The sequence below is a fragment of the Terrapene carolina genome, unplaced genomic scaffold (genome assembly GCF_002925995.2).
Source record: "Terrapene carolina triunguis isolate 2854851 unplaced genomic scaffold, T_m_triunguis-2.0 Scaffold66, whole genome shotgun sequence".
NCBI lineage: Eukaryota > Metazoa > Chordata > Testudines > Emydidae > Terrapene > Terrapene triunguis.
This window is the reverse complement of record NW_020664417.1, coordinates 52,083,661-52,103,051: the sequence shown is the minus strand read 5'-3', so window position 1 is coordinate 52,103,051 and position 19,391 is coordinate 52,083,661. Positions and strand designations below refer to the sequence as shown.

Genomic DNA, 19,391 nt, shown 5'->3' with positions numbered 1-19,391 from the left:
TTTTTTTTTTTTTTTGGCAGTTGTTCCTTAAAACCAGCTCTAATTTCATCATAATTCAGGTCACTTGTTCTATGATGCAAATATTTATAAGAATCTGTGCCATAGTCAAGACAGTTCAGCAAGAGCAGTAATTTCCAACAGCAACATTCAATACTATATTTCAAATATTTGTGCAAATAGCAACAGGACAGTTGTATCTGAGGCAAGCTCTTATTTGCAAAAAAAATGCATTCTTAATGCTGTAAACTTGGACTGTCAGCCTTAAGTCTTGCATTTCCCACAGCTTTAAAAAGTCAGTGGCAATAAATTCTCAAGTCTTAGCATGACTGTCTCATACGTAGTGCAAATCATGTAGAGTTTTTCCATGTTCTGTGGCTGGATTGATTTTTGTGTGCGCAACTTTAGTGGTCTATCCTTCTAGTTGAAGACAGTGCCCATTTGAAGAATCAGATGGTTCAGGAAGTTGGCAGGGGGGAGGAAGCAGTTTCATCACACTTTTCAAACCAGCACTAGACGTGCAAAAGCAGCAAAAACTCCAGCTGTGATTACAACCAGAAAAGAGTAACTCTTCAGGAAGATCCAGGCGGTTAGTCACTTGGACTGGTCTCTAGAAAAATATGTGAGTATATGTTGGATTTTGATTAGACGTTCTTTCAAAGACATCATTGAGAGAACCGAGATCTGATACCTGGGGTCTACAGGGAGGACAGCTAGAAGCCACCAACACCAAGCCGGTCCATTAGGTGTTGCCTAAAATTAGAGAATGAATTGGATTATTAAATTAACAATTTAGCACAAGGCGAATAATATGCTGAACAACTTTAAAAAATGGCAAAAGCTAACCATGGAACAAAGTTTAGTCTAACATTAGGGATCAAATTAAGTTATAATCCTCTTCTGGTGCTTCAAACATGTTACTCTCTCCTCGAATCCCTTCTTTAGCTTCCTATTTTATATTGCATTTAATTCAAGACCCATACCCTCACCTTCAAGACTTACATAATCCTGGTCTCATGCACAACTGCTCTCATTCTCTCTACTCCCTCTCTCAATTCTCTCTACTCTCTGCACCTCTACTTTGGAAGGGTCTCCAGCTGCCAATCACCTCCCTCCTCTCCTCAAAATACATTACTTCCATGAAACTTTCCACCCTTGTTTTCACCAATAAGCTTACTACACTCCCTCTTTTAGCAGAACAACTGTCCTATGTCTTGTTAGTGCAAAGAATTATTTAAACTTATGGCACTACACAATAACTAGCGTTCCACGTTTTCAGTTGTAAAAGAAATCCCGGTAATTTTTTGATGTTTATTTTCCAAACATTAAAATGGGGATGAAATTGGGTTAAAGTGGGAAAAATCAGAAACAAAAAAAAGTTCATAATATACACATCTTACTACAGTACAACTAATTTTTTTTTAAATGTACAAAGTTGATTAGTTTTTCCAGAAATCCTGGTTTGTGTCTGGTCACAATTTTCTCCGAAGTATCCTCACTCATGTTGAGTCTCTTGCTGTCTTGGATGTAGTCCAACTTTGAAAATTAGCACTATGCATCAATAGACCAATAGATCCAGGGAATACGCCCAAAGCTTGCCATATCACTTTGCTGAAGTTGGGAGGGTGTCTTGATGATTGTTCCAAAAAGCCAGCACATCCAGTTTCACATTGTCAGGGTTAGGCATGTTCATGCAAGTATTTCAACTTTGAAATTTCATCTTTAGTGGCAAATGGAAGAAACACTCTGGCATAATGGATGTAGTCTGCTGCAAAATTCACCTTGAGGAAGGGTGCAACACCTGGGTGACATTCCAAAAAGAATCTTTGGCACAAAACTCTTTGGGGTCCAGATTACGGGCCACGGTCAACTCCCATTTCTCACTGAGAGTTGTGTTGAAAGTTTTGAACACTTTTTTGTTCTCATGTTCCAAGGTCAGAAGGATTTCCAGAAACAGCTGGGTTCTCTCAATGTTTCGCTCCTACAGCTTTTGTGCTCAATTTCAGCTGAGATTTTGGTTATCAGGATTCGGTAAACATCTGTATTGGCAAACATGGTGGCAGTACTCAGAGAAAACTGCAGTGTTTTCTGTATGTCACACTGTGACCCCAAGTTTTCAACAATGAACACTACCCTTGGTATGCAGAATCTGCCAGTCATTTTGGTTAATTGCCAGTCTCTTCAGAGTTCCTGCTTTAGAATCAATAATCTCAAAATGATCTAGGTCTTCTAGGAGATGTATTAGCACAGTCCATCTGTTATTTACATGACAGGCAGTGAAGTAGAAGATCATCCATTGATGTGACACAACAGGTGTATGCAATTGACAGTTGGCTCTGCACTCGTCTCACCCTCTGTAAAATAAAGCCTTCAACTTGTTCGCATGCTTGAAAATGGTCCCGAATCCAATAATGCAAGATTTCACATCTTTCATTTCTTCTGTAGCAGTAGCTGCTGACAGTGAAATGTTAATCTGATGAACAGGACAGGTAATGTGTAGAGCTCTGGTTTCTGATTGAGTTTAATCTCCCATGCAAACTTACCCACGTAGGAAGCATAATCGGTGTTAGTTGTAGCCACATTTTCCCAAGTTAGTTGGTACATCTCAAACATGTCAGTCGTCTTCTTGTATGGCTTGGGTAGGCAGCAACGATTACAAATTTATATCTAGATTTAATAGCGAGCACATTCCCGCAGCAGTGAGTTGGTGAAGGTCTTTCAGGCCCCCAGCAAAAGAACGAAGGGCACACCAAGATATAGGATGTGTTCTATTGTTTGTGCCTAGTGACCACAGTTGCATACAGGTGTTTGCTTCATTTTCCATTGAAAGAGGGTTTATTGATGTGATTTAATCTGCACCAGTCTTTCCAACTGGAATCAAATCCCAGAGGTTCTTGGCAGGGTCACCGACAAGCTGTTTATTTTGAGCAGTCGAAACGCTCCATGTGGCTCTCCGTTGAGCCTCAGTGTTGAAGTTGAGTGTAAGGGTATGAAGGCAGTTCCACAGAGGGTTGCAGGATTTAAATTTTGTCTTTGGCGGGTTCTGCAAGTCATTGTGCAACGGGATCCTCATGTTTTCATTGACATGGTTGAGAAAGCGAGATGTCTGGGAAACTCTTCTAATCTCTGGAGGCTGGATGTGCGATAGGACCAGAAGCCAGTCGACTGGAGTCAAATTGAGCATCCCTGACACTATGCACATGGCATTGAGATGAGTATCAAGGAGGTTAGTGTGACTGCTGTGAGACCACACTGGTGCACAATATTCAGCCACAGAATATACCAAAGGCAATTGTTGCAGTTTGTAAGGTCTGTGCACTGGAGCCCCATGATATTACAGCCAATTTCCTGATAACCGCGACACAATAACTGACCTTATCTTGGGTGTTCTTGAGGTATTTTTGAAAGGTTGAAATCCAGTCCAGTGTAACAGCAAGATACTTCGGATTAGCTTGATGGCTAATGCTCTCACTGCAGAACTGTACATTGAGTTTGGCATTAGCCATTTTATTGTTCAGATGAAGGCGATCACCATGGTTTTTTTTTTTTTTTCGGGTTAGGCCTAAATTTCCAGCATTGGAAATAATCAGCTAATATGCTAAGATCTCGGGTTAGAGAGCATCTGATGATATGGAGGCTAATGCACTGAACAGCCAAGGCAATGTCATTCGTATGCATTAATTTCCGCGACTCCATTGCAGGTATATCTGTGGTGTACAGATTAAAAAGTATTCGGGCCAGGATGGAGCCCTGAGGTATGCCAGAGTTAAGAGTTCTTAACATGTCAGTTATTGCTGCATTGACAAAACAGGTGTCAGAGGGGATGACTGTCACAACAGCACAAAACAATGTGGGTTTATTTGCTTTAAAATTAAACTAAAACAAAAGGCCAAGAATTGGATGGTCCAGAGCATCAAAAAACTTGTCAAAAATCAGACTAGATACCACATTTCCATCAATTTGTTAGATACTAAAGCATCATCATTTTCTTTCAGATACTTACGAGAGGGGTTGTCTGCACTAGGAAGGGTTTTTGCTGGTGGACAGTACTGCCGCACAAAGTCACCAACAGGGTCCTCTGCAATTAGTAGCGGTTGTCTGATGAAACGAAGAGCACAAAGTAACTGACACAATCACGCTGTGTCTTCTCTTTCATTAAAGCCCTGGTGAAAGCTCCTGATATTGACTGTTTATCCCAAAACCCACTTTCTTCAATCTTCTTGTATCGCTTGCTTTCAACATGATCCTTTATTCTCTCAGCACGAGCAGTGACCTCATTGCTGCAGAACTTGAAGCAGGATGCATCCTCTTCATTCCAGTCTTTACCTTTCTTGAAAAATTTTTAAGCACTGATTTCTTGTTGGTATATTCAGGCGTAGAATTGAGTTTTCACCCTATGTTTACCTTTTTTACCTTCTCTATCTGTGTTTAAATTCAGTGCCGCACTAAACGGACAGAAAGAAATAGGCAGCAGCATTTCCTTGTGAGCCAATCATGGCGCAATATTAACTTGATTTTCCAACCTCTACCATGTGTGTTTTGTGTTTTACGCTTCAGTCTCTGAGCTGCAGGACAAATTCTAATGCTTTATGCAATTGTTGTAACAAAAATAAGTACCCCAGAAAAATACTGAATGGATAAATGCGTGTAAATCAGTAAAAAACAAAACTCCTTTAATAAAAAAAAATGGTAATTTATCGGTGAAAAAAAAAAAAGTGCTCTACAGCCAAAATGCTTCTGAAATAAATGTAGTCAAACTTTACTAATTCTGGATCACTGAGAACAAAAATGATGCTTAAAATTGTTGATTGGCTCTAGTTTTCAAGATATGCTATTGGATCAGTATATACGACCCTTGACTTGGGAATGGCGGAGGATAAGTGAGTTATAAAGGGAAGGGATCTCAATTTAAACCAGAAATGACTAAAATACATCTTTGACTGGATCTATGAATAAATCTATGACTGGGTTTGGACAGTACTTGCTTTTTAGGCAAAACAATGAATGATGCAATCTGAAGCTGCTATTGGGTCATACATGATATGAATTGCATCATGTTATTCCTAGAAGTCATGGATGATGCAATCATAACGAAGTTTACATCACTCTGCTGAACAAATTGCCCTATATCAGCTCTAGAAATCATACAGTCGTGCTCTCTTATTTGTCAGTTTTTGATTTTGCAAAGGGACACATTTCTGTTTAGCCAAAGTGAGCAGAGATGCCTCGTACTTGTGTGAACAGTGCAGATAACTTCTGCTATGTTTGTGGGGAAGTGATTGCATCACAAAAGCGCAGTATAACCACTATGGTTAAGAAAGCCTATCACCTTTATTTTGGCTGCAAAATTGGAGATCAGGACAAGAGGTGGGCCCCACACATATGCTGCAACACTTGTGCAACAAATCTTCGCCAGTGGTTGAACAGGAAAAGGAAATCTATGCCTTTTCCAGTGCCAATGATTTGAAGAGAGCCAACAGATCATACCAGCAATTGTTACTTCTGCATGGTGCCTCCAGTTGGGAAAGGTGTGTCAAAGAAGAAAAAGCGGACTGTGCATTATCCAAACATTCCATCAGCTATATGCCCAGTACCCAACGGAGAAGGACTGCCGGTTCCTGATGCACCAGAATCATTCTCACTTGAGTCAGACGAGGAAGAGGATGAAACTTCTGGTCCTGAACCATCAATGTCACAGGACCCACATTTTCTCCCATCCTCCTCCTCTGAACCACACCTCATAACACAAGGTGAACTGAATGACCTTGTCAGGGATTTGGAACTACCCAAGAGTAGGGCAGAGCTGTTGGGCTCCAGACTACAGCAGTGGAATCTCCTGGCAGGTGATGTTAGGGTTTCCATGTTCCGTGACCGTCAAAAGGATCTTGTCCCATTCTTCCTTCATGGAAGGTGATCTTGTAGCCTGCAACAACATCGATGGTGTGATGGCAGCCCTCAACATCGTTCACGATCCAGATGAGTGGAGACTGTTCACTGATTCATCGAAGACGAGTCTTAAAGCTGTTTTACTGCATAATGGCAATGTTTTGCCATCAATTCCAGTTGGTCATGCAGTCCATATGAAGGAAACCTATAACAACATGAAACAACTTTTGAGGTGCATAAACTATGACCAACATCAGTGGCAGCTTTGTGGCGATTTGAAGGTTGTTGCTCTCTTGCTTGCTCTGCAGACTGGATACACAAAGTACTGCTGTTTTCTCTGCGAATGGGATAGTCGTGCAAGAGATTCCCACTACATCAAGAAAGATTGGCCACTCCGACAGTCATTGGAGCCTGGGAGGAAAAGTGTTCAGCATCCACCACTTGTTGAATCAAGGAAGATTTTGTTACCACCCTTACACATCAAGCTGGGTCTGATGAAGAACTTTGTCAAGGCCATTGACAGAACACAAGCAGCTTTCAAGTACCTCCGTGGAAAATTTCCAAGGTTAAGTGAAGCTAAGATAAAGGAAGGTGTCTTTCTTGGTCCTCAGATTCGTGAACTTCTTCGAGATGATGCATTTGACCATGCACTGCGTGGCAAGGAAAAGACGGCATGGAAAGCCTTCCAGTTAGTGGCAATACATTTTCTCCGAAACAAGGCAGACAACTACAGGTTGTTGGTGGAAAACCTCCTCAAGGCATACAAAAGCCTGGGTTGCAACATGTCACTAAAGATACATTTTTTGCACTCTCATCTAGATTTTTTTCCACTGAAATGCGGAGCAGTGAGCGACGAGCACGGCGAGCGATTTCACCAGGACATTGCAACAATGGAGAAACGCTCTCAGGGCAAATGGAGCCCATCAATGCTTGCAGACTATTGCTGGACAGTGACAAGAGATGCTCCATTTAATGAATACAAGAGACAAGCCAAGAAGCGCCGAGTAGACACTGAATAGGACTAAACTATGTACAGAATAGTTTTTTGCCTTTTGTTTCATAATACATTTTATTTATATAACCCTTTCGCTGATTTTTAAAGTGTTAAATAAACAGGACAGGTGAAATATTTTCATGTAAAGCAACCATAAACACATGAAAAGACCTAGGTTTACAATTTATGATTAAAACTCTACTATCTACACAATATACATAGACATAAAATGTAAAAACTTAAATATCTTGGAAACAGTAGCCAATCAGTTGTTTTAATTGTCATATTTGAATTCAGCACATCAAAATACATAATAAATAGCACATTTTCTTTCTGAAGCAGACGACTTCTCAAAAATTGTAGACCAGTGAAATCAGCAAAAACTGAAAATGCAGAACACACAATAAGCAAGAACACTGAAGTTTCCAAAAGGAGAAAAATCTGATATCGCTAATTGTTGAGATCTGTAATATTATCTGAGCATGTGAAGTGCTATATAAATACTAAGTATTATTTACTTCCAGCTGAAAAGTTATTGTATACCAAGTAGTCAAAATTAGTCTTGCAGAAGCTTTGGCTGAAAAGCATGAGTACTAATGCACAAAATATAGCCATCGGTGTTTGAAGAATTTCTGCAGATTGGGTGTCCTTGTCTTCAGAATAAAATACTACCAATATAAAAGCAGCATAGGAGAAACTTGTAACAAAAAAACAATTTAACATCCTTAACTAAATGAAGCTGTTCTTTAAATGGAAAGTTTTCAGCTATGCTCAGGCCTGACTTCCGTTTGCAGTTACAATTTGTGCTGGCAAAAGATAAGCCTGTACTTCCTGCACCTACAAGATCTGTACCCACAATGAGGTAACTATGTAGCTACCAAGGGCTTCGGAGATCCACGCTGCTGCAATCGATGCAGCAACTGTCAATTTAGTGGGTCTAGTGAAGGCCTGCTAAATCAATGGCAGAGCACTCTCTGGTTGACTCCAGTACTCCAGCTCCCCCAGAAGAGTAAGGTAAGTCGACCAGAGAGCATCTCCTGTCGATGCAGCACAGTGAAAACACAGGGGTACGTCGACCTAAACTATGTCGACTCCATCTACGTTATTCATATAGCTGGAGTAGCATAACTTAGGTTGATTTACCCCGGTAGTGAAGACTAGCCCTATGACTGCTACTGTCCAGTATGCCCACAAAGAGGAGACTGGAACACTTGATATTTAGGGCCAAATTTAAAATTCACCAATGAACCGGGTTAGGTATAGTATAAGACAAACCTATTTGACCAATAGTAGTAAGAAGCTATTTAAAATAAATATGATTATATTTGTTTTTTGCTAACTTTGTAGATAAAAATCTACAAAAAAGCACTACCCTCCCCCGCCTAGAATGTCAAGGAGGGATCCATGCAAAGCAACTGCAGCACAAAAAAAGGCAGAATGACCTCCTGTTGCTGCTTAAAGAACGGATATAACTAGTGGAAATGGGAGATGGTACTGCATCCTCCACACAGCAGATCCCTATAAAAACCGCTTCAAGTATGTTATGTTTAAAAGTGAAGGTTTTTTTTAAAAGAAGTAATGAATGAATAACTGATGCCAAAATCTTAGCCCACCTGTAGGTTTTCCTCTCTCTCTGGCATCGGCCCAAAGTGCTGAAGGATCTGGCTGCGAAATTTGTTTCTCAAGCTTTGGAACCAGCCACAAGCCTGATTGTATACCACGTCATGAAGCGCTCTCAGATTCTTCAGCTCTTCTTTATCTGCAACCTATGATAGAACACTAGAGTAAACTTAAATACACAACAACAAAGAATGAGATAATCGGTCTAATACACATTCCATTTCAACTGTTAGTAACAATCATGAAGCCTCGGCATTCATACAAGCCTTGAGGAGCAATGGCGGAAAGGAGAAAAAGCAGCGTTGTGGTACAGAAATCCCACACTTCAGACCAAATACCTCTCATAAAATAGCAACATGACAAGAATTATGTAAAACAAATTTGTGTTTAAATAGGTCATATTTACAGTCCTGCTTTAAGTCATTCTGCACTTAATATACATTTGACAGGCCCACTTTTTCCATTATATTCTTTACTACAGTCACACATTTAGATCAAGTTCTAATTCTGATGCAGCTAAACTCTAGAAATCAATACTTTGGCATATTTCATAGTTACGGTGGATAGCTAATAGCTGTCCAAAAAAACTCATGACGCCTTATTTAAATTAGAAAAATTAGTTATTGGCTATGTATCAGTTCAAAAGTAATTTTTACTTCATAAAAGTTAATAGTATTGATTGGGGGGGAGCACAATTCTAAGATAAATTTGTCTTCACAAAAGGTCTAGAAAATCTTAGCTATTTTTATTTTTCTTTAACATAGGAGAACCATGTCTCCCAGCAACTGTTCTGTAATCCCAAACATTTGAAGCCAAGTCTTTATGAACAAATGGTAGAGAAAACTAAGAGTGTTGGTTAAGAGGAGTGTTACTGCTCAGAAAGAGTTCTAGATACCTTAATATCTTCCAAATATTCGATGTCTGCAGTACAATAGCCATCTTTCATCCCTCTTCGTAAAACTCTAAATCTCTTTCCACCAACTGTGTCAACAACAGACCTCCCATCAGGTAGGAAATGAATATTCCTAATTTGCAGCATACAACCATAATCTGCAAAACTAGAACCAGAAGCACTGTCAGCAATGCTAAGTTCACAATTTTCAAACATTTTTGCAATAAAACGGAGGCTGGGGGGAGGTAGAACCATACAGAACTCTTAGCTGCTTAAGAGCATCAGAATGTATACTTGCTTGTTTTGAGGGTCACTGATACACATCCCAAATTGTTTAGTCCCAGTTTCCATACTTCTGCGAATCATCAATCGGTATCTTGGCTCAAACACATGAAGAGGGCAAGGCACAGTGGGGTATGCCATAGTGCAAACAAACACAGGAACATTCTTGGTCAAGCTAAAGACAAACCCAAAATAGATTAAATATACATTTGAAATCTAACCACAAGACTGTGCCAAGCCATAATAATTAACAGCCAAAGTGCTACACTACATTTATTTTGCCAAAGGCAATTTAAAAAAAAAATAATAAAGAAATGCTGGGTGTCCGCTGATTTTCATTATACCTGAAGTCATAAAATGTCCCTGGCAGGGTGAACATTTATTGCTCTTGAAACATTTAAGAGAACATTACAAAGTGTATTATGGACAGTGGTTTATTCTGATCAAATATTTATAGCCAGAATTTTTCCCCCCCAATAGTTTGTAGCATATAAACTACCATTGAAAGAACACTTATTCTGTGAGATGCACCAATCTGTGAAAGTTTTACTAAAGTTAGAGAATAGTTTCTATAGTTGTAGTTACTGCAAGCCATCAGCTGAATTACTTCCAGGGATGGACCCCGAACAGGGGGAGTGCAATACAAGGTAAAATTTGCTGTGCATGGCTCACATAGTAGCAGCTAACTAAGGGAATGAAATAGATTTGGTCAAAGATTTTTTCCAAGCTGTTTTTTTAATCAATGTTTTTATTTTTGCTAGAAGCAGACAGAGTTAGCACTAAAAGTTACCCTGTATCTTGCACTATACCTCTGCCTTTCAGAATGTACAAACGGTCATTTGAATGTTAGTGTTTTGCTCTGCACTGTTAAGTTGCCTAAGTGGTAGTTTCTCACCAGTATTTTCTGACACAGACAGAGGCTCTAAGACAGACAGAGATGGTTCTAAATAGTAAAAGGAACAACTTGAAAGTCAAACTTTATTTTAATGTTTTGTACTTATTAATAAAAATAACCCCTAAGATTACAACTGAAAAATTAGAGAATACACAAAATAAAGTGGGAAAAAGAGTACTGTTTTATCTGTCATGCAACTCTGAGGGAAACTCAGAAGTATGCTTTTCCCCAGGCTTTGCAAGAGGCTATTTACCTGTAACAGTAACAAAGCTGAAACTGAAGAGACAGTATATAGGCACAGAGAAGGAAGAGAGATGGGCCTGATCATGTTAGGTGGTGCTAATCTTGAGCTCACCTAAGAGACCATTATACAAATGTGTGATTTTTTTAACTAAAATAGGACATTCATTAGTTTCCTGAAGTTAGTAAATTTAAATACTAAGTTGACAGCTTTCCCGATATTTAATGTTCCTTCACAAAATTATGAAATGCCATCATTAAAATCATTAACAAACGATACAAAAATTTCTACCCTGACAGTAACTGGATTTCTTCAAGCTGCATCCCCCTATGGGTGCTCCACTTGAAGTGCTCACAGTCCTTCAAATCAGAGATTTTCGGCTCATTCAGTCCCCATGTTCCCTAGATATTCTCATGTCCTTTACAGAGCACATATAGAGCTGTGGATAGACTGCTCTTGGTTCCTTCTCCACTGCAAAGCCTAAGGAGACGAGGCTCTGAAGCAAAGTGGAAGGAGGGAGGGTAGTGGAGCAATCATAGGGACACACATCTTGAAAAAGCCCAGTTACTAAACAAGGTAACCAACCTCTCTCTCTTTTCTTCAAGTAGCGTCCCACCTATGGTGCTCCATTTGAGGTGGCTCCCGAGCAGTATCCTTTGAAGGAGATGGGAATTTTGGAACTCAATCTAAGACTGAGAGTAAAATTTCAGAGCCTTTGACAGCATCTATTCAAGAAGCACCAAGTATGGTATGGTGTCCTCATGAAGCAATCTTGCAAATCTCAGTCCACCAGCAGAACAACAGATGTAGATTGATATCTGGCAGGTAGGTATAGTATATTACAAGCAGTATAGTAAGAGAGGATCCAGTCAGAAACCAACTTAGAAAGTCTCTGCATGGACACTGGCACTCCTTTAGCTATGTCCACAATAGAAACAAATAGTCTCAGAGAGGCTCGAAAAAGTCTAGTCCTGCCCAAATAATAGGTCAGTAGCCTCCTAACATCCAAGTTATAAAGGGCAGCTTGTTGCCTAGAAAGATGGGGTTTAGGACAGGAAACTGGGAGGTGAATTGACTAGTTTATGTGAAAGTCTGAGCTAACTCTGGGCAAGAAACAAGGGCGTGCTCAAAGGGATACCTTTTCTTTGAAAGAGACAGCATATGGAGGGTCAGCCATCAAAGCTCTTGGCTTGCCAAGTCTTTGGCCCTAAAAAGGCTGTTTTCAGGGAGAGATTTAGAAACAAGCAGGTAGCTAGCAGTTCAAAGGGAGGCTTCATCAGAAAGTTAAGAACTAAATTTAAGTCCCAAGTGGTAATGGGATATCTGACATTTGGGAAAGATTAGATAATCTTTTGATGTGTCAAGAAGTTGCAAGGGTGAGCAAATACTGAGAAACCCTCCACCAGAGAATGAAATACTGTGATGGCCACTACAAGAGCTTTAATTGAACCTAAAGTAAGATTTCCTTTTTTCAGAGCAAGAAGATATTCCAGAATCTCTGAGGTAGCAGAGTCAGCAAGAGATTGGTGCCGGTCAGTTCACCAGTGGTAAAATCTATTTCTGATGGAATCTTTCCTACTATTCAGCAGGACTTCATATCCTTCTCCTGAGGAGGAGAGTGCTAACCCTGAGAGTCATCTAGATACCAAGCTTTGAACTGCAGTGTTCAGGTTGGAGTGAAGAACATTCCTCAAGTCCCGAGTAGGAAGACTGGACATTGATGGAAGGTTGATGAAGGAGAGGCAAAGGTAGTAAAGAAGTCATGCTAGTTTTGGCCAGGTTGGTGCAATCATGACAACTGTGACCTTGTCCTGTCTGATTTTGTTTAGCACCCTGAGGATGAACAGCTTTGGGGGAAGAGTGTAAAGGAGATTCTCTGTCCATGGGAAGAGAAAGTCAACCCCCAGAGAATGATGACCCAGGCCTCCTCTTGAACAGAACTTCACACAACTCACCAGAGAAATCTGCATGTAAGAAATATTTGTCAAAATATCGATTTATTTTCCACTTGTGATCTTGAGTGAAGTGACTGCTAAGATCAGGATATGGTGCACTATTGTCCAGTTCCATAACTTTATTGCCTTCGTGGAGAGGGAAGGAGATTCACTCTCCATTGCTAATACAGTAGTACATACTGGCCCTGTTGTCTGTCATCATGCAGATGGATTGACCCATGGACGGCGGGTACCATAGCCTATGCTCTGCCCCCAGTCTCCCTTCCCTTGCTTCCCACTCTGCATGCAGCTCCAGTCCCCCAGTGCTGGCCCCAGCTGGGGCTAGGCTGCACACCACCTGCCCTCCCGGCGCTCCAGGGGGGCTGAGGGAGCCTCTGGGCTCTGGTGGGGGTGTGTGGAAGGGACGGGGGCTCGGGCAGAAGGTGTGGGACTGGGGGGCTAGCCTCCTCCAGCCAGCGGTTCATGCGTTGCCCATAGTTTGACCTTGTATCATACAGAGGAAATGCTGTCAGGCATAATTTACAGCTTGGAGTTCCAGAATGTTGATGTGCAAGGTGGACTCTTGGGCAGTCCACCTGTACTGGACAGTCCAGTCCCACAGATGAGCTTCCTATCCAAGGAGAGACATGCTGGAAACTACTGTAACAATGAGAGGGGGACAGTTAAATGCAATCCCTGCGCACACATTGTCTGGATTCTTCCACCAGTCGAAGGAGACTAGTATGTGAGGAGGAAGAGAGAGCAACTTATTTAGACGGTCTCTGTTACAGGCATAAAGTGTCCTGAACCAAACTTGGAAGCAACACAAGTCTAGGAGAGGATGTAGCATGACAAAGATACATGCTGGCATGAGCCTGAGGACTCAGTTGAATTTGAGCAATTAAGTATGACGGAGTGAGGAATATGTCCTCTGGCAGATAAGATCTGAATGTTGTAGCATCAAGGGTAGCCCCTATGAATTCTAGCCTTTGAGGCCTTTGCAGAGCTGAGCTGAAAGCAAAACCTGTTGAACAGAGCCATTTACAGCACTTCTGACTTGAGAGCCAATAGTTGAGGTAAGGGAAGATGATTAATGCCAACTGGTGAAGCTGTGCAGCAACTATCACCATAATGACTTGTGGATAGTTAATGTAATGCTGATTTTTTAAAAAGCGTCCAGAGATGATCCTGGCTACTACAAACCAGTAAGCCTAGCTTCAGTACCAGGCAAATTGGTTGAAACTATAGTAAAGAATTATCAGACACACTGATAAACACAATATGTTGTGGAAAAGTCAACACAGCCCTTGTGAAGGAAAATCATGCCTCACCAATCTATCAGAATTCTTTGAGGGGGGAATCAAGAAACATGTGACTAGGGTGATCCAGTCAATATAGTGTAGCTGGATGTTTAGAAAGCCTATGACAAGGTCCCTCAATCAAGGGCTCTTAAGCAAAGTAAGGAGTCATGGGATAAGAGGGAAGGTCTTTTTTTAACTTGTTACTGATCCATAAGACAGGAAACAAAAGGTAAAAATAAACTGTCAGTTTTCACAGTGGAGAGAGGTAAGTAGTGGGCTCCCCCAAGGATCAGTACTGGGACGTACTCATAACGTATTCAGAAATGATCTGGAAAAAATGGGTGAATAGTGAGGTGGCAATTTTGCAGATGATACAAAATTACTCAAGCTAGATAAGTCCAAAGCTGACTGCAAAGAGTAACAAAGGGATCTCATGAAACTGGGTAACTAGGCAACAAAATGGCAGATGAAACCCAATGTTGATAAATGCAAAGTAATGTACATTGGAAAACATAATTCCAACTATACATACAAGATGATGGGGTCTAAATTAGTTGCCACTCAAAGATCTTGAAGTCATTGTGGATAGCTCTCAGAAAACATCTGCTCAATGTACAAGGCAGTCAAAGAAGCTAACAGAATATCAGAAACTATTAGGAAAGAGATAGATGATAAATCAGAAAAATATCATAATGCCACTATATAAATCCATGATATGCCCACACCTTGAACACTATGTACAATTCTGGTCATCCCATCTCAAAAAAGGTATTAGAATTGAAACAGGTACAAAGAACAGCTACAAAAATGATTAGGGGTATGGAACAACTTCCCACAAAAGCTTAAGGTGCCACAAGGACTTTTTTTTTTTTTTTTTAATATAAAGACTGGGACTGCTCAGCTTAGAAAAGAGCCAACCAAGGGGAGATATGAAAGCAATCTACAAAATGATGAATGATGTGGAGAAAAGGTATAATCTATCCCTTCAGATAACACAAGAACGAGGAGTCACCCAATGAAATCAATAGGCAGCAGGTTTAAAACACACACATAAGGAAGTACTTCTTCACAAAATACAGTCAACCTGTAAACTTGTTGCCAGGGCATGCTCTGAAGGCCAAAAGTGTAACTGGGTTCAAAAAAGAATTAGATGAGTTCACAGAGGGTAGGTCCATCAATGGCTATTAGCCATGATGGTCAGGGACAAAACCCCATGCTCTGGATGTCCCTAAACCTATCTGCCAGAAGCTGAGACTGAACGACAGGGGATGGCTCACTTGAAATTGCTTTGTTCTGTTCATTCCCTCTGAAGCATTTCGCCCCAGACATTGTCCGAAAACAGCTTATGGCTAGATGGACCATTGGTCTGACCCACTATGGCCATTCTTATAACTTTCATGAACACCCTAAGACCGGCAGACAGTGTGGGTATGTCTACACTGCAATTAAACACCTGTGGCTGGCCCGTGTCAGCTGACTCAGGCTCGCGAGGCTGAAAAACTGAAATGTAGATGCTTGGGCTTAGCCTGGGCTCTGGGATCCCAAGAAAGCTCCAGCTCAAGCATCTACCTTGGCTCGCAAGGCTGTAAAATTGCAGTCAGCTGACCTGGGCCAGCCACAGCTGTTTAATTGCTACTTAGACATGCCCTCTGAAGGGAAGGACTTGATATTGGTAATAGTCTTGTCCTACCATGAAGAACCTCTTGTGAGAAAGGTGTATTGCAATATGAAGGTATGTGTCCTCAAGGTTGAGGGTCATGAAATAGTCCCCCAAATCCAGGGATGGAATGATAGCTGCAAGTTTCACCCCCAAGAGTCGATCCCCAAGAAGTAGGATGACAGACGTGGCAGAATGGTGCATCATTGGATCTGGATCACGGGAGGATTCATGGTCCTCGACCATGGCATCAAAAGCAACATATGGCAACGATGACTACTGCATCAAACATAGTAATAGTTGAGAACTTTCCCTTCTGCATCCTGCTTTTTTCTTGTGTGGCTGCAACAATTGCAGTAGGTGGGGAACTGGGTGGACATGATCTCTGTGCTATCTGAGATAGACTACACATTTTTATTTGCAGGTGTATATATATGCCCAACAAACTAAGGGTCTCCCTGGAGTCCTTTAGAGAATGCAGAGAGTCATTCATGGAGTCACTAAACAATTTCAAACTATCAAAGGGAAGGTACACTACTGTGCTTTAGACTTCTCATGGAAATCATGAGGACTGGAACCACTAGACTCTACCCATAACTATAGCTATGGAGATGAAGCAAGTTGTCATATCTGCTGCGTCAAAAGAAGTTTGCAAGGTTCTCCTCCCCAAAAGCTGTCCCCGTGCTTCTGTGATAATTGTTCAATAAAAGAACTCAATTTTGTATAATGGATCTGATTACATTTTGCCAGAATTGCCAGATAATTAGCAAACTGGAATTGCAGGGTTGGAGAGGGTGGAGGGTTACCACCAAAAAAGGTCTATGAGCTTATGGTTTTTAATCATATGGGGTCATCCTTGAATGGTGTTGCCTATTATGCACATTCACTGCATTCATGACCAGAGAATTGGGGCAGCATGAGAAAATAAAAATTCAGAAGCCCTAACTAGGATATGTTTACCCCATGGCTATGGGGGGGGGGGGGCGAGGGGGGAAGTAGGAGTCGTCTGCCAGATCATTTTGGCAGCTTTTAATAGTGCCTCACTTATAGACAAGGCTACCCATGCTGACGATGGTGTACCGAAAATATCGAGCAATTTATACTGGGTCTCTTGGACTTCTAATGGAATCTGGAGAGTGTCTGCCACTCTCATCAAGTCCTGAAATTGTTTGAAGTCATCCACAGGAGTCAATGGGGGTGACAGCCTCATCTGGGGAGGATGAGGGGGCTATGTTAGTCTGTGGCATTACCACCTCATCAGCTCCCCTTTCTCATTCTTCAAATGTCTCTTCCTGTAGAATAGACTGATGTGGGGAGACAGAGGGAACTGGCGAGTGCTAACTGGGACAGTCCACATGAGTGGAGGGTACCTTAGAAAACCATTGTCAGTGGGCAGACTAAGGAGCCCAGTATGCCTATTGGAGAGGGTCATACCAGAATAGGGGAAGGCGGCCAGGGCTGCTCATACCAGGGATGATGCTTGGCAGGCTGTGGTGGTAAAAGCTTGGAAGCACCTTTCAGTGATGCAGGTTCTTGGTAACTGAAGCTGGGCAGGCAGGCAGCAGTTCCCTGTGCTGAGATCTGAGAAGCTGAAGAACACTCTTCCTCATATTCCAGTGGAGGAGCAGACAAGGGAGGAGTAGCTGTCAGAACACACATTGGTACAGTAACTCCTCACTTAAAGTCGTCCCGGTTAATGTTGTTCCCTTGTTACATTGCTGATCAATTAGGGACAATGCTCATTTAAAGTTGTGCAATGCTCCCTTCTAACATCCTTTGGCAGCCGCCTGCTTTGTCCACTGCTTGCAGAAAGAGCAGCCTGTTGCAGCAAGCTGGTGGGGGCTTGGAACCAGGATGGACCGGCAGTCCCCGCTCCCCTAAGTTTCCTGTGCTGCAGCCGCCCAGCAGGCTAGCAATTGCAGTTATCCCTCCCCCCACACCCATGTGCTGCTCCTCTCCTCTGCCTTGGAGCTGCTTCCCGAGCCTCCTGCTTGCTGTGCAGGGGAGGGGGGGGAAGAGAGGGGAGCTAATGTCAGGGTGTCCCTCTCCCCCCTGCTCCTACACCCCGCGTATACCTTCTTCTCCATATAGAGCAGGTTGGGACAGAGAGAGACCAAGAGCCTGGGGCAGCAGCTGCCTCAACTTCCTGATCCACTTAAAAAGACAATGCATTTAAGAGTGGGTCAGCTTACTTAAAGGGGCAGTGTGCATCTCTCTCTCCCCCACACACAAGGTGTGTGTCTGTCTGTCATGCTATCTCCCCTCCCCTCCATTCCTGCTGTCTTGTGAAGTGAGAGGCTACATTAACAACAATGTGTTAACTCTAGAGGGCTCAGCCGAGTGCTAGTTCATCATTTAGCACAGAGGTTCTCAAACTGGGGGGTCGGGACCCCTCAGGGGTCACGAGGTTATTACATGGGGAGTTGCGAGCTGTCAGCCTCCACCCCAAACCCTGCTTTGCCTCCAGCATTTATAATTGTATTAAATATATAAAAAAAGTATTTTTAATTTATATGGGGGGGGGGGTCACACTCAGAGGCTTGCTATGTGAAAGGGGTCACCAGTACAAAAGTTTGAGAACCACTGATTTAGCAGCAAGGCATTCCCTGGGAAATATCCCACCCTCTAACTTCACCACCTCAACCAAGCTTCATAATCATCATAGCTGTGAACAGTATTAAATTGTTTGTTTAAAACGTATAGTGTGTGTATATCTATATAATATATAGTTTTTGTCCGGTGAAAAAAATTTCCCTGGAACCTAACCCCCCCCCCCCACTATTTACATTATTTCTTATGGGGAAATTGGATTCACTTAACATCGTTTTGCTTAAAGTCGCATTTTTCAGGAACATAACTACAACGTTAAGTGAGGAGTTACTGTACTGGGGCACAGGCAGTACCAGTGAAAGGTGATATAACGGGAATAGCTCAAGCTGCGTACCGGGGATCTTGAGCTGAGAAAAAGACTCAGGTTCAACAGAGACAAATCGGAACACTTGTGGTACTGGGGTGAATCTGCATAGACATTTGATGAGACCCAGATGCTGAAGCCTATGCTATCAAGGGGTGTATTAGATGTTCCAGCTCTTGCTGTACCAAAGATGCAGGCAGTACTGACTTCTTTAGTGCCAAGTGTTTGGCATCAGAAGCACCTTGTTCAGATTTCAATGGTAGAGGGCTTTAGTATTGAACGATGGGTACCGTTTGTCTTTTACAAAGACTTTGACTTGGAGGAAACTTTGGTACCACGCTGCTTGAAGCCATTGCGAAAGCCTTTAAGGGGCGTAGGGTCTCCGGCACAGCAGGCCTCTTAGCAATATGGTCTCTCAAAGGAGTACTAGTTCCTCTTGGATGAGGCTTTCCCCATTTTGCTCAAAGGTCTGTCTCTCAAAAACCTAGAAGTCAACTGAGCTGTGGAGACTGACCGGGCACTCCGGTAGCTCAGAGGCCGATAGTTGGAGGGGGGGAATATATCAAGACGTGTATCTAAAGCCAGACAAAGTGAATGCTCTATCATGAGGAGCCAATGTTATCTCTGTCACGCCTGGAATGACTCAAAGCTCATGCGAATCTTGTGCTTTAAAACACACATGTATCCCCAAGAGAGTGGATACAGTGTGAGTGGCGGTCACTAACTGGGAAGGATTCCTGACAAGCATGGCAAAGTTCGAAGCCTGAGGACTTAGGCA

The 19,391-nt window shown here is 42.0% G+C and overlaps 1 protein-coding gene across 1 annotated transcript in view; it reads right to left on the bottom strand.

The window, feature by feature from the left end:
- Positions 1 to 8: 8 nt before the first annotated feature.
- LONRF1 (LON peptidase N-terminal domain and ring finger 1) overlaps positions 9 to 19,391 on the bottom strand; it is a 38,859-nt gene continuing 19,476 nt past the window's right edge. Inside the window, exons 9-12 of the mRNA XM_024193275.3 lie at positions 9,688 to 9,846; positions 9,393 to 9,555; positions 8,491 to 8,643; positions 9 to 750 (exon numbers count right to left, since the gene is read on the bottom strand). Of these exons, the coding sequence (XP_024049043.2) occupies positions 592 to 750; positions 8,491 to 8,643; positions 9,393 to 9,555; positions 9,688 to 9,846 (634 nt within the window). The 3' untranslated portion in view covers positions 9 to 591. The remainder of the gene's footprint in view (positions 751 to 8,490; positions 8,644 to 9,392; positions 9,556 to 9,687; positions 9,847 to 19,391) is intronic.